Below are 16,267 nucleotides of genomic sequence, written 5' to 3'. Positions count from 1 at the left end.
ATACAAACCCTGCTACAAATGTTTTTTTTTAATATATGAGCTTTATGAATTTTATGAAAACCAAAGGAATATCTTCTTTAATTTTTTTAACAAGTTTTACTTTTAAAAAAGGTAAAAATTATTTTTTAATGTTTTTTTATTTGTATACTTTATTTATTTGGGGTTAGACCATTTTTAATGTACAGAGAAATATAAAATGCCCAAAAACGCTTATATTTTGGTGAAAAATAGTCAAAAAATTCAAAAGTTTTAATTAATTACTCAAAAGTTTTTATTTTTACCAGAACAAACAAATATGAATATATCTCTATTTAAAAGTTGCATAATTTCGGCTAGGAAAACCCATTCTGAACCACTGCGGCGGTGGCATTTCGAAGTAATCGAGTTGGAATGTCAAAATGTTACACTAAAAATCTTCTGAAGATTTAATCTCAATATATAAGCTGTCATTTGAACAAAACTCAGTAAGGGCTTTCAGTCTTAAAGGAAATGTTCTATCCAAACATTGTTGCGTTAGTCTTATGAAAAACATAAATGAACATGAAAATAAATAATACAGTATGGTATAATATTTTTCAGGAACAAAAACCAGATGTAAATACCGTAGACTCCTCAAAAGGTTTCACTGTCGGTAAGGGTAAATTAGAAGATAATACTGTTCAGAACGATTCTGCCACATTGAAACCGGTCATTGTAATTCCAGAGGTATGCTGACATTTCTTATAGTATATATTGTTCGTACTACTTCTAATTTATTTAATTTATCTTATTTAATTTTTAATACGGTTTTCAAATAAACGTAGAAATTGAATGCGACAAATGATAAGAGTAAAACCACTGAGGTAAACATCATTGCTCTTAATAATTAATTTTCAGATAAATTTATAACTAATAATTCTTTAAGCGGCTTCTACACGTTATGTTTTTTTACATGTTATGCATGGCAACTTTCACTTTTTTTCGCCCATATGTAGTTCCTTCTGCACAGCAAAATGTTATTTTTACATGTTTTCTGTTGTTTTCGATATTTATTATGCGAAAAAACAAAACAGTTGTCTTCCTTTTGTTGTACAGACGAGAATAGAGCGCGTTCTATTCGTAAAAAATACATACAGTATGCAAAGATCATATTCGTACAAACTTAGAAAATGAATAAAAACTTTATTAATTCCATATTTTATATTCAAATATGAAACAATTGATGGGGATTACTATAACGAAGAATGATTTAAAAATAACAAAACAAATTTTTAATTTATTCCGTCATTTAGGTATAGATGGTGCCTGTGTGGGTGGCATAGTTCGTATTCGTACACCTAGAAGCACTATATTTTGTGGTTTGTAAGGATTTTTAAAGAAAAATAACACCAATTTTTGTTCATTTCTTCTTTTAGAGTGCCTCTCCTGTAGAAAAATTTAAAAATAACGATAAAATAATTAAATATTTTGCATGAATAAAAAGTAGGACGAAAATCCGAAATAGCTAATAGCAGTTCGAAGTTTCCTAGGAAAATAAATGTAGTCAGCGTTTGGAAATGCAACGACACGTAATCCCGGCTAAGGTAACCTAAATTCACTTCTGGTTTCTACCTCGTAAAAATCGCAAGTTTTGTTTTATATTTGGCACAAAATGAGTTGAAACAAAAATTTACAAAATCCAAAGTTCAACCGATTTAGGAAAGCTAACTAAATTTGCTTCTTGCCAAAAGTAAATTATTATACTGTCTGGTATCTTCTAAGCAGCCTAGAGACCGAGGAAATGTATTTTCTAATGCGTTTTTGTCACACCTAAACCACTACAACTTAGCAATTTGTTAACCGATTTTAAGAATCGATGGCTTGTTCGAAATGCATAATTTTCCTCTTTCAAGAAAAATAAGCTGTAGAAATCCGTTGTGAAAATATAGGTTACGTCCGTTTAAAGTTGAGAATCGAAAAAAATCCGCTTTTCACTGCATTTACCGTTATAAAATCAAAAAACGAAGTGACCCAAAGAAACCAAGGGTATTTTCGTCTTCCATGGACTTCCACAAAACCAGATATATGCATCAGAACCCCTGCAATTTTTTGTCAACTTTTGTATCACAGTGTAAACTAACATTTCTGTCATTTTAAATTTCTTTAAATTTTTTTACAAGTTTTTGAGTATGGGAACACACAAAATGTATAAATCTAATGGATGAAGCACGGCTCTCAAAAAATCATTGAAGAACTAACTAGCTTATCTGTGTCCTCGTACCCCTTTTTGCCATACACCACACTGTCGTAAAGGGTATTATGTCCTTCTTCGCTAAGGATTTTCATATAAAGCGAGTTGTAACTATATTGTGTGTAACCCCCAGTTTTTGTAAAAAAATTTATTCGTTTCACACGAATTGTCAAACCTTGTGAATTGATTTACTTGCCTTAGCGCCAATGTAGAGCGCCGATGTTTAAATGAGGAATTCATAACTATATATTAGAGTGGTTTTAAAAAATCGATGTCGGATTTTTTATGCGGCAACCTCTTAAAATGTTTAGTTTTGTTAAAAATTAAGATTGCCAAAGTTTGAGCTCAATCGGAATATGTTAACATGGACCACATTTATTGTCCAATCGATGAAAAGAGTTTACCAGTTCTTTGTAGTGGCTAAAAAGTAATCCTACAACAATTTTTGAAAAACGGGTCAGATTTTAATATTTGCTGTATTAAGGGCCCATGGAAACTTTGAGGCTTCAGTGGCAGATGTTAACATATTCCGATTGAGCTCAAACTTTGGCAATCTTAATTTTTAACAAAACTGAAAATTTTAGGAGGGTGCCGCATAAAAAAATTCCGACATCGATTTTTTCCCTTTGAGTTAAAACCAGTCTACTATATATGGATCGCATCTACAAAGAATTAGATCTGTATGTTATCTATGGATGCCTAAAACATTACGAATTTAGAAGAACGAACAAAACAAGTAAGCAAAGGTTATAGTCGGACGGGGCCGACCATGTGGTACCCTACACCACTGCCCCTGGGAATTAGCTTTCAGCAAATCAAAATTCCTTTATGGAACAAATAAGCTTATTGTAAGAAATAACTTTCTCGATTCTGCCACCTTATCACGTTAATTTCGGACCGTTGAAAGTTTGATGTTACCTCACCGGGGAATCGAACCTCCAACCTTCTGCGTACAAGTGTGTAGTTGAAATATAGCACCACTCTATGGAATAATATAAGAATCGAAGATACGTAATAATTTTTTTATTTTGAGCATATTAAATGTCTCCGAAGCCTATTCCTCAAAAAATGTAAAATTTCCATGTTTTGACATATCTAATAGGATCCCACCGTGGTGCAATGGTATGCCGTCTTTTACGCTGAATGCCAGGGTTCGGTTCCTAGGCCAGGCCACATTAAATTTTCAACGGTGGCAAAATACCCCTCAGTAATGATGATCACATTTTCGGAGTATTTCAGTTATGAAATACTTGTCTACATGCGGTGTCTTAGGACACGTCGTTCGGACTCGGCGGTAAACAATAAGTCCCTTATCATTGAGCTAGTATGAATAGGGGTCGCTCATTCATATGAGGGAAGCCTCCCTTGTCCCTACTGGGATGTTTCTGGAACAATTTTGTATATCATTATACATTTCTAATAAATGTTCCAAAGTTGTAAAATTGACATTGGTTGCACCTTCTGATAAATCTATAAATTTTCTGTGAATATCGGGCGTATTCCAAAAAGATACACCTAATATAAATAAATATATAATCCGCTGCAAATATACCCAATTTCAACGCAATTTTCCATATCTGACGGTGAAATTTTCGACAGACGGACACTGCAATAATTTTATTGAACACTACAAATGGTCAATGGGAACATTGTGAGTTTATTGAAGATCTATCGCCCAAAAAAAGTGCGCTTGTACCATACATATGCGTGGAAATGCACGCGATTTTGAGCTTTTTAGGGTAATTCGAAAATAGTTAGTTAGAGGATATATATTTTAACCGGCAAAAAACAACTAGCAATGAGTTGAAATTCAAATTATTTGCACGCAAACAAATTTATGTCTCCCAAAAGTATTCATATTTAATTATACGCCAGGGGGATGTGCGCCTTCACCAAAATGAATATTTCAAAAAAAAATTAACGGTAGCGACACCGAGTGCTGGGAATTTCTCTATCATGATAGAATGTAGCATGGGAGAAAAATGTTGTATTCTACACAAAACCTATTATATATTAGGCCCGTTAGTTATCCATAAGACACATTATAGCAATTTGATTCAGGAGAAAGGTCAGTAGTTCTTTTTCCATATGTAGGCTACTTTTCTGTTATATGCCCTCTAGGAAGTAAAATATGGACCAACTTTAAAATTTTTGTATTTTTCATACAAAAGTAATGGTCCGTTTAACCCTCTAGATAATATGAGATCATCATCCAAAATAGTAGGCATGTTCTTCAAGCTAAACTATTACATCGTGCAAAATCTATAATTGATCTATAATTCACTACAAACAAATAAGTGGATATTTTGGACTGTAACTCTGTTATCTGAGCACGTAAATCAACACAATTGGCATCAATAAAAAGGTCAAGAAATGGCCTTCCAAATGTTATTTGCGTGGGCGGAATGTCTCTTCAAGGAATAAAGATATGAGCTGTATTTTTAGATTCACTTTGGCATTTTTGTTGAGATGTGTGTTTTACTTACTATTTGTATGTAAGTCAAGCTAATTCTCATATTTGTTGTTTTCAAATTTAAAAACAACAAGTTTAAAGTGGGATGTAGTTAAAATTGATTACTTTTGGGGATGGCAGAGAAGACTAGTTTCGTCCAACGCCACTTGGACTCATCAGTTCTCTTAGTTCATTGTATTGAAACAAAGAACCCCTCCCCAATTTTATGACGACTCGAGCTCAAGAATAAATATGACTGATGAATTCGTTTAAATGCGAATTCAACCGAAACACCTAAAAACTCTCGTAGCCACATATGTAAACCAAATTAAGAAACTGCCAAAGTGAATCTAAAAATTGACACAAAGCACCGTGGACGATTGGTTGTTGTTATTTTTCGACAACTATCAAAATAGTTATGTACATTCTCTGCAATGTGGAGACACATGACAGTGGGAGTAGTTAATGTGGTTTACATATGCGGCTACGAGAGTTTTTAGGTGTTTCGGTTGAATTCGGTTGATCGGACTATTATTGCGACCTACAGAGCCGCTACAAAATTGGATAAATATTATGTTTTTGGTCCATTTGCCCCGCTAAATATGGCACGATCATCACCAATAAAAATAGGGATCTATTCTGGTATAACCCCAACCTCCATACAAAATTTCGTGACGGTCGGTCCATAATTGCGGCCTGGAGTTTGATCACAATTTATAATGGACAGACGGACGAACACACTTCTCAAAATCGCTTTATCTTGTCGAGATATGAAGATTGGTATTCCACATTGGGGGTATCCGACGAATATTTCGCGGTGTTACATGAATTTTTACCAAAACAAACTTATAATACCCTTTCCACATAGTGGTGTAGGGTATAATAATGGTAAATCCGCCAGACTGAGAACTGTATACAACATCATATACAGCACAGAGAGAGAAAGCAGACTCAAACTAAAGACGTTACAACACAGGCCAAAAATGGGAATCCCACGAATTGACAGGAGAATGATTAAAGAAATTGACAAAGACCCCAAAGCAGCACCAGAAAATTGCGTTTTCTAATTAAAACAGATTTTGGAATAAATTTGTCACATGGAAAAGTCAGAAAAGTTATACATAATAACAAGCCTTCATCACGAGTGACGAGGTAAAAACCATTGCCCTCCCAGCACAATATATAGAAACTATTCAGCCTTGTTACAGACAACTTTTCACGTCATCTTTAGTATAGGGATGACGTTATATTTTCGGATGAGACTAAAATTATGTTGTACTATCACTATGGGCCTCAAAAAGTATTGCGAAAACACCTTACAGCCATGGAAAACAACAATTTAATACATACCGTAAAGCATGGAAAACTGTCAATTATGGTATGGGGTTGTATACCAAGTAGTGACTTTCTAGATTTTGGAGGTAACAATGACAGAGGGGGTTTATTTGGATGTTTAAAAAAATGATTTGACCAACAGCGTCAAGATATTTGGGCCTGTTGATCCTGAAAATTCAAACAAATTGCAACATCAGTACTACTAAAACAGCGACCCTAAGCATAAATCTTATTTATGTAGGACTTGGTTGTTATACAACTGCACAAAGTCTAGATATTAACCTCATCGAGAATTCAAAGGTACACTTGAAGAAAAAAGTCGGGAATAGGTCGCTCACTAACAGGAGGGACAAACTAAATTGCATTAAAGCAAAAAAAAAAAAAAAATGGCAAAAAATACCATTTGGAATATGACATTCCGAAACTTATTTTACAAGCTGTTATTAATGCCCAAGGTGGGCATACGCAATATTATATCCAATTTTTCGAAAAATACCGTGAATGCCTGAAAAGTTGTAAATTTTGCAATTCTTTAGTTGACAGTACAACTAATGAGTTGATCTCCTTTTTGTTAATTTTAAGAAAATTTTTAGTGAAATTTAGCTATTTTTTTATTTTATTTTATTAATAAACATGTGTAAGAATTAAACTGGTAATAAAAATATTGATAATGATATTTATTATTTTATTCCTTTAACTCCCACTGGAGCATAGGGCGCTAACAATAGCTGTTTTCATCTCACTCGGTTTGGAGCTTTATATCTAAGTTGATACCAGGCCAATCCGATAGATCTCATTTCGGCTTCTGTGGAACGTCTCAAGGTTTTCTTTGGTCTTCCGACCCTTCTTCCTTCTTGGCTGAACGGATTCCAGCGTAAAGCTTGATTTGCTATATTATTGTCACAGGACGTAGAACATGTCCAATCCATTGCTATTCACGTTTTCGGATTTCAGATCCCACATCCATCTGATTTGCTTGGCGTAAGAGCTTTGCATTCATAATTACACGCGGCCAAAATATACGTAGAATCCGGCGAAGGCAGCGAATGATAAAAACTAGTAGTCGTTTTGTAATGCAATACAGATTTGACATTGGATTCGAATTACGGAGCTTTGTTCGTAGGCTTCAGATATTGTTTTGAAAAATTGGTACCAACATTCCAAATGCTGATTTGACTTTACTAATCTTTGCTTCTACATCTACTTCTGTGCCACCATCCCCAAATAACAGAATTGGTCTACTGAGGCATAGCTTCGACCTCCTGCGTGTAACTCTTGTTCGTTGTTTGAATTTATCTGTAGGCCTGTGCCTCTCAAGTTATCTTGCAGACTTGTGACAGATTGTGTTAGGTTCGATGACAAGCAGAAATAAGATAGGCGAGAGAATGCAACATTGCCTTACTCCACTCAAAACTTGAAAAGGTCGAGACAATTTTCCTTTATGCAAAACGTAGCAGTTTGCGCCCTTGCAGCTTTCTTTTATGAGATTTAAAGCTTAGGGGGGATACCTCTTTTCTGCAGTGAATTCCAAATGCAGGCACGGTTAATGCTGTCGAAAGAATTTTCAAAATCGATTAAAAGTAGATGCAGCTCTGAATTAAATTCAACACTTTTTAATAACACTGTGATACAAAAGTTGACAAAAAGTTTTTGCAGGGGTTCTGATGCATAAATTCGGTTTTGCGGAAGTCCATTGAATGCGACAACGGTATGTTTTCTTTGGGTCACTTCGTGTTTGGATTTTATAACGGTATATGTAGTGAAAAACAGGCTTTCTTGGATTTTCAACTTTAAAAGGACATAACTTATTTTTTCCGGAACGGATTCACACATTTTATGTTTTATTTAATCGGGAGAATAGAGTGTTTCGAACAAGCCAAAGATTTTTAAAATCGATTAACAAATGGATACGTTATAGCGGTTTAAGTGTGACAAATATGCATTAAAAAACAGAAAAATCTTTTTCCTTGTGCTCCAGGCTGCGTAGAACAATTTTTACTTCTAGCAAGTAGGAAATTTAGTTGGCTTTCCAAAATAAAAAAAAACCAACGAAATCGGTTGAAAAATGCATGAGTTACGTAATTTTTTGTATTTCAACTTTTTGGTTTTTTCATATTTTCCTTTATAAAATGTTGGTGCCTTCGTTTGTATGATTCTAACTGTGATTTTTCTGCTTAACAATTAGGCACAAGGTACCAAACTTTTATAAAAGAAAATTAAAAAAAAAAACAAAACGAACACAACCACTAAAAACACTTAAACCACTAAAAACTAGCCATTTGTTAATCGATTTTTAAAATCTATGGCTTGTTCGAAACGCACTATACACCCCTTTCAAATAAAACATAAAATGTGTTGTGGGAAAAAGAAGTTGAAAAACCAAGATAGCCCCTTTTTCACTACATTTACCGTTATAAAATCAAAAAGCGAAGTGACCCAAAGAAACCAAAGGTATTTTCGTCGTCTATGGACTTCCGCAAAATCGAATTTAACCGAATGTTATTTATATGGTCCGCGCATGAGCATCCACTTCGGAATCCGGCTTGGGCTGAGTTTATGGAATCCTCCAGGTGATCTTTGATGCGGTTGAGGATAATTTTGCAATTATTTATGCTATTGTCGGTAGCACACAAATACCACGCCAATTTCCACATTCCTTTAAAGCTCCTTTTTTTTAGCAATTTTTACAATTATGGCATCTTTCCATTCGCTCGGAAAGGTCCCTTGCTCCCAGACTTCAGATATTAAAGGGAGAAGTATTTCAGCGCTAAGATTGTTTTGACGTTTACGCTATGGAGTTTACATTTTAAATCCAACCCCACTGGGTTAATCCGGTTAAGTGTAACCGGGGTATTACACTAGAGTTTTTTGACGGCTTAACCCACTTCGAGAGGATTTTTTTGACGTTTGCGCTATGTAATTGACATTTGAAATCCAAACCCACTGGGTTAATCCGGCTAAGTGTAACCGGGGTTTTATATCGGCTTTGTATGATTCGGCGGGTATACCATCAACACCGGCTGCTTTAAAGTTTCTCTTCGTCGGTGTTAAGAAGATTTCCTGCCTCAACTTTTATGGGGTGTTGAGGAGGTATATTGCGGTTTACCAATTCTTTGGTGACCCTAGATACTGAACGAAATTTATCAATATAACTGCGTTTGTCTCTTCTGACTGAACGCTACACTACTTTATGGAGGGATCGATATTCCAACTTGTACTGGGCTAATGTTGCGGGACTCATGTTTTCTCCCGAGTGGATTTTCTCCTTTAGCTCCAATCGAATTTGAATGATGTTCCACGTTTCGTCCGTCATCCATATTTGTCTGCCTTTAGTCAGAGGACTCAGAGTATCTTTTGCGCATTTCATAAATATGTCTCTGGTTTTATTCCATTTTGCTGAGGCCGTCGATTCACGTTTAACATTTGATCTCGATGATAATTCCCGCAGTTTGCCAATAAAATTTTTTTTACCGAGTTAATGTTCATTCGGTACACTGCAAGCTTCTGCGGACGTTTCTGCTGGTCACCTTTTTGTATAGCAGCGTTTCGTAGGCGCAATTTAGGTACTATCAGAAAGTGGTCCCTTGATTGACCAATATCGACACCGAGCTTATTTGTCACATCCAATAAGTATTTCGGGAAACGTCGGCTAATTGCGAAATGATCTATTTGATTAGCAGTATTATACCGATCAGGTGAGGTCCAAGTAGTCTTGCGGCAGTCTACGTGTTCGAAGATGGTACCACCAATAACGATTCTTCGTGCATTGCAAAAGTCGACGAACCGTTCTTCATTATCATTTCGAGTTCCCAGGCCGTGTTTGCCCATTACATGGTGTAGTGCGGTATTGTCGGAGCCAACCTGTACATTTAAATCACCCACCATAGACTGCATTTAGTTGGCTGTAAAAGAGGTTCTTCGCTTCTTCGGAGGCGCACTCGGTTGGGGCATATCACTGAAAGATGGTAACGTTTCTCACTTTAGATTTAAAGCGGGCGGACATAATTCGGTCTGAAGACGGTGTTCATGACATTAGACTTTTTCGAACCTCTGTTGTTAATAGCAGCCGCACGCCCGATTCATGGTTACTGCTAATAGGTTTCCCAGAATATAGGAATTTGGTGTTACCGTTGGGGGAGTCATATTCACCTGAACCGTTCCAACGTACTTCACTCAGACCCAGTATGGAGATCCCAAGTCTTAACATCTCACGTTCGGCTTGGAGAAGCTTGGAATTCACATTTATCATCATTGCTGTCTCTAAGCGTTCTAACATTCAGAGAATCCAATATTGATGATATCACTGTGCAACATTTTTTAGATGATCTTGTGCAAACAACTCGAACTGAGGATTTTTTTGAAAGTACAGACCCAAACGACAAAAACCCCTAGTTGGGTTTTGTTGTGTCGGATCCAGCTCGGATTTTATGACCCCATCTAAACATGGTTAAATATTGAGTTATTAAAGAAATTCGGGGCTATATCTCTGAAACTGATGCGAATCTTCTTCTGACCTCTGAAGCAAATTTGTAGATAAGGACAAGAATAAAATATTTGGAGAAATAATGAACTCGAAAAACTACATTTATTGCCTCAAATTTCAAAATATATGCAAAAATTCCACAATGTTTATACATTTCGCACGGTATCTCCAAAACCGTTAATTTTTTCTGAATATTTTCTGTTGGAAAAATATTCCCTGGAATGTAGTACACAACCCTTCAGAACATGTCATTGTTGTAAAATGCCTCTATGCCGTTGTTTTCAGTACATTTTTCAACGACGATTTAATAAAAATGTCAATAATGTAGTGAAATCCGAAATGCGAGAATAAACTGTTGGTGTGAACTGTGTTTGAAATACGTGTTGTAAAAGATATGATGCAAAATACCGCTGAAACAACATGAAGTAAGCATTTTAGAGTTTCCGAATGTTCTAAAAATTGTTGAGAACTTTATTTGGAAGATTTTTGCACAAGGTTACTTGGTTCAACTCCCAATAGTTTAGCCGATACTGACCAGAATTTCAGCAATTATGTAAAATTTTCTATATTTTATAGATTTTGATGCCCTAGATGGAGTTTTTCTTATGTGGTTCTTTCAAAAGATAAGTTCTACAAGTTAAGGGCTACAATATTGCTAAAGACAGCAAGGCCAAATTCCTATTCGTTTCTGAGACAAAGGCCTGATAAATGCAAACAAGTGTAGATTTAGCCCTGTTTAGATGAGGCCATAAAATCCGAACTGGATCTGACAGGACAAAACCCTACTAGGGTTTTTGTAGTCTAAATATGTACTTTCAAAAAATGCATACTAGAAGTTGTTTGCATATTCAGTGTTGCATAGTGTATTTATACCAATAAAATGATGTTTTATTTAAAATTTTATTATAAATTTGGTTAATTTAATTAAGTTGACTAACTGTAAGTGGTTATTCGAAAATGTGAACTAATTTAGGACATACCAGTTGATGCACTTTTAAGTATTAACCCATAAGGGGTTATTAATGGGCATTTTGTATAACTTCTTTCTACGACGTTGGTACGTGTATCAAAAACTCGACCAGTTTACAATCGATTCGTTTTTTTCGTTTTGTTTTAAAATGTTTATATTTATCCAAGGTAGGTTTTGATGTACATTATTTTTAAAACAATAAAATGTATGTTTCCGTATAGACTAAAAAACGGCTAAACCGAGAGAGATTGTATACGGATAGCCTCTGGTAAAAATAGACTACATATTTCTTGGATTCTTTAAAAACGTTATAATTGTAAAAATTTCGATTGTATCGATTCGAAAATTAACTTGCGAGACAATGATGGTTGTGTCTCCGACCTTACGCCTGAAGACCCGACTACGCTCACATATTAATATGTTACATACATACATATATCTACAAAACTTCTGAAGGGATTTTTATGAAATTTAGGAGGGGTGAGGTACTGTCCTATTACTTTTTTCTAAAACACTGTATTTGTAAAAATTATGGACGTTACGGAATATTAATTTGCGAAAAAAGTTGTGGTTGCATACAAAATCTAGATACTTCTTTGTGGCCTAAGGGCACGGCCACGTCCAATTTTTAAACATATTGTATCTCTATTGAACCGTTTTTCAAAACTTATGGTTAGAGTTGCGAAGTAGTTAATACCCATTAAAGTGGGTAAATTCCCAGCAAAAATACCCTTTTCAAAACCTAACCCATTATTTTACTACTAACGCATTATTTTAACAAGGGCGTGTCGCTCGAAGTAGGTGGTTATTTTTTATAAGTAGTTATATATGTAAGTAGTTACGACTTTTAACAACTACTTATTTAACTTCTTATTTCAGTGGTTAACCCACTTAGCGCCGAGAATATTTTTGTGAGAAAACTTAAAAATGTTTATGAAAATGATATTTTTGAGACTTTTTAAGCATATTTTATTAAATAACTTTTTTCTCTAAAATGTATAGTTTCCTTGCAATCGGGCATTCTTTTAAAAGTGGAGGGTAATATACATAGGTGTATTATGTGACAATTCCTTAAATAACGTTTTTCTCTAAAACGTATAGTTTCCTTGCAATCGGGCATTCTTTTAAAAGTGGAGGGTAATATACATAGCTGTATTCTTATATGACAATCCCTTGTTTTTTATTGAGAAAATACTCTTTCTACATTCCTAACAAATTCCTGACTTTATATGAATCTAAGATTTACGATTAAACTTTTATCGCATAAATAAATTAAATTTAATTTAAATTAAATTTTTCGTAAAAAGTCGATGTCGATAACAGACTATACTAAAAAATGCAAAATACCCCACAAAATATTCGAAAAAACAGAGTTTTATGTCAATTTTTGCAACCATTTTTTGTGGCGTTTAAACGACCAGTGGCTATATGTGGGTTAAAAAATAACCACTTATTTCGAGCGATTTTGTAAGGGGTATATTTGCTGGGTTGGGTAAAATTGGTAAATACCCAGAAATTTACCCCAAAAGGCATGCCTAAATACGCCCGAATCCCCAAAGGGTTTGTGGTGAAAAAAGTAGAAAACATGTATTCTTATGAATACTACCGAAACACGTGGAGCACATATAATTTAAAGTTGAATAAATTCAACTAACTATGACACTACGTTTTGTATTTGTGTATTTGTATTTTAAAAATAAAAGCCCAACAAAACATTAAATACAATTTATTGTACAGGGAAATGAGAACATTTAAATAAGTTTCTGTAGCGATTTTTGTGTTTTAAATGATTTGATTTATAACCGAAATCAAATCATTTAGGGTAATATGGATGCCCAGAAAGCGTTGTGTGGTAAGATGGTGAATAATTTTTGTACGTCGCGTATATTAGGCATGACAGAAATGTAGGTAGAAACTATATAAAGTACAATACTCACATTTTTTAGCAAATTTTAGTTTCATTTGAAGAAGATTACCTTATTTGCATATGAAAACATGTCTAACCGACACCGAGATTTTTTTTTGCGAAAAACTTAAAATTTTATACGAAAATGATATTTTTGAGATTTTTGAAGCATCTCCTATAAATAACATTTTTCTCTAAAACGTGTTGTTTCCTGCAATCGTGCCTTCTTTTGAAAATGAAAACTACACGTACATACATATATTACCCTACAATATGTATGTACGTTAGGCCGGGGCGATTTGAAAACGTTATTGGGCCCTTCGCGTTTCTGATTCCTGGGATTGACCTGAGCAAAAACAAGTAGGAAAAGCGTTAAGTTCGGTCGGGCCAAATTTTTTATCCCCCCACCACAAATTTCAGCCATTTCGGTGTATTAATGTGGCCACAACCTGCTTGAAGGAGCATTCCAATACTTTTGCAATGTACTAGAGAGTTCTTAATTATTGTGTTGGCTACAATTTTGGTGTTTGTGTTGGATCGCAAATCTCAATGATTTGCTGTTATATGCCAAAATATCCAAATAACGTCAATAAAAATCTTTAAGTCAAAATCGGGAGGCTTGATTTTCACCGTAGACATATGGTCTAGTGGACTTTTTTGCTCAGTTCAATCCCAGGAATCAGAAACCCGAAGGGCCCATTAAGGTGTTTTTCCTTCCACACAAATTGCCCCGGCCAAATGTACGTATAGTCTTACAATCCCTTGGTTTTTGATTGAGAAAATACTCTTACTAAAATACTCTTACAAAAGTCGATTTTTAGAATTGCTTGCGTTTTAGGCTAAATGCGTGGAAATGCAAAGACCAAATAAAACGTTGTAAGTTTTGGATAATATATAATAGACAAATACTATAACCAAATACAAAAAACTCTCAAAAATATGGGGAATTACCAAAATTTTAGGTAAATTTTTTCAACCATTTTTTATGGCGTTTAAACCACCAGTGGCTTTATGTGGGTAAAATTTGTCCTATGTATGTACGAGTATTTTGCTCCATATTTTGGCAAATCTGCCAGAATAGTAACAGCATCATCTTTGGTATATGAGAGCATTTAGAGCGGTTGATTGAAATGCTCATTGCAGGAAAACACCTATATGACATTTTCGGAAACAATGGGGTTTATGTTTCCTACCCTGGGTATGTACTTATTTGGAGCTAACATAAAACTTGGCATTTCATAAAACGTTCAGGAATGTCCCGTGGTGAAAAGAGGTTATATATTTGTAAAAAAATCGGATAACCATATTGTTTCAAAATTCTTGTATTTGCAAAACTTATGATGTCCGTTCCTTTACGTTCAAGAATCTTAAAGTTTTAACACTTTTTACTCGAAAAGTGTTCCTTTACTTGACGCAAGCATACTATTGATACGAGAGCAGTTCACAACTTTTGATACTTTTACAATTTTTAAAAGAAAAATTTAATTTGCGAGACTGCGGTGGCTGTTTCCCCGATCGACTGTTCTTAGTAGGGAACCGAAGTCCCGACCACGGTCACTTTTTATATAAGTTATATCTCGAAAACTAACATTTTCGTGTGTCGTGGTAGGCATGATGTGGCAACGTACAAATTGACTAAATACAAAATGCTAACGAGGGTATTTTGAAAATGTTGCCAATTCTTTCATATTCCATTTAAAAAAAAATATTTCTTTCTTTTAGCGCTACATCCACGATTTTTGTGTACATAGGTTAAGAAAAAATTCCCCATCACAAATCCGCTCGCGAGCAAATTTTTGGTTGTTGCGGACAAAAGTTATCGCGGTTTTACTTCTGGTTTTAAGAAAAAAATATTATAATAACGCTATTTATTTTAATGAGCACAATTGTCACTAAAAACTTATCACGAAGCGACGTCAATAGGTAGATTGCATAATATTTGTAAAAGATTACTTAGTATTCGCGAAATTTACAAAAAATTCACGGTCACTTTTTATATAAGTTATATCTCGAAAACTAACATTTTCGTGAAATTTTCCGGAATGTGTCGTGGTAGGCATGATGTGGCAACGTACAAATTGACTAAATACAAAATGCTAACGAGGGTATTTTGAAAATGTTGCCAATTCTTTCATATTCCATTTAAAAAAAATATTGCTTTCTTTTCGCGCTACATCCACGATTTTTGTGTACATAGGTTAAGAAAAAATTCCCCATTACAAATCCGCTCGCGAGCAAATTTTTGGTTGTTGCGGACAAAAGTTATCGCGGTTTTACTTCTGGTTTTAAGAAAAAAATATTATAATAACGCTATTTATTTTAATGAGCACAATTGTCACTAAAAACTTATCACGAAGCGACGTCAATAGGTAGATTGCATAATATTTGTAAAAGATTACTCAGTATTCGCGAAATTTACAAAAAATTTACAAAATTTTAAATGCAATCCGACTTTTTTCAAAATATAGGTCCATTTACCCGTCAAAAATTACAAAAAGAAAAATAGTTTTAAATAGAAACTTCACGGGGAGTCAAATGAGACCAAAATTATAATGATCGGGATAATAGTTTGGATGTTATAGCCAAAATAAACACAGTAATTTTGGGATAAAACGAATGTAGGTCCCTTATCAGTGAATTTTTTAAATCTCTGTTTCCGTAAAAACGAAGATGCTTCACCAGTTTTTTCATTGCAGTGGAAACGACCCGCTGAAAACCCGATAAAATGCGCAATATTTTCAAAAACAATTTTAGGTGATTTTCCTACCTTGGAATTTCTCGTATCTCGCGTTTTAGTAGATGGATTTTCACAAGCAATGATTTATTAGATCCGCAACGTAAAAATCTAAAATTTTCAATCAAGTACGAGTAAATCAAATGAAAATTGTAAAATGTAGGTCCGAAAAATATGA

The 16,267-nt window shown here is 34.5% G+C and overlaps 1 protein-coding gene across 49 annotated transcripts in view; it reads left to right on the top strand.

The window, feature by feature from the left end:
- The window catches only part of bt (projectin protein bent), a 242,254-nt gene that overhangs the window by 153,733 nt on the left and 72,254 nt on the right, over nucleotides 1-16,267 (top strand). For 38 of the 49 annotated variants that reach the window (XM_073955521.1, XM_073955471.1, XM_073955529.1 and 35 more), the window contains 2 exons: nucleotides 580-705; nucleotides 804-842. In XM_073955521.1, coding sequence (XP_073811622.1) covers nucleotides 580-705; nucleotides 804-842 — 165 coding nt within the window. The remainder of the gene's footprint in view (nucleotides 1-579; nucleotides 706-803; nucleotides 843-16,267) is intronic. The other 11 variants (XM_073955423.1, XM_073955352.1, XM_073955278.1 and 8 more) reach the window with 1 other exon arrangement.

Source organism: Musca autumnalis, unplaced genomic scaffold (assembly GCF_047663935.1).
Source record: "Musca autumnalis isolate F117 unplaced genomic scaffold, ASM4766393v1 scaffold_1, whole genome shotgun sequence".
Taxonomy (NCBI): domain Eukaryota; kingdom Metazoa; phylum Arthropoda; class Insecta; order Diptera; family Muscidae; genus Musca; species Musca autumnalis.
The sequence above is the reverse complement of the archived record's forward strand: the minus strand, read 5'-3'. Positions and strand labels throughout refer to the sequence as shown.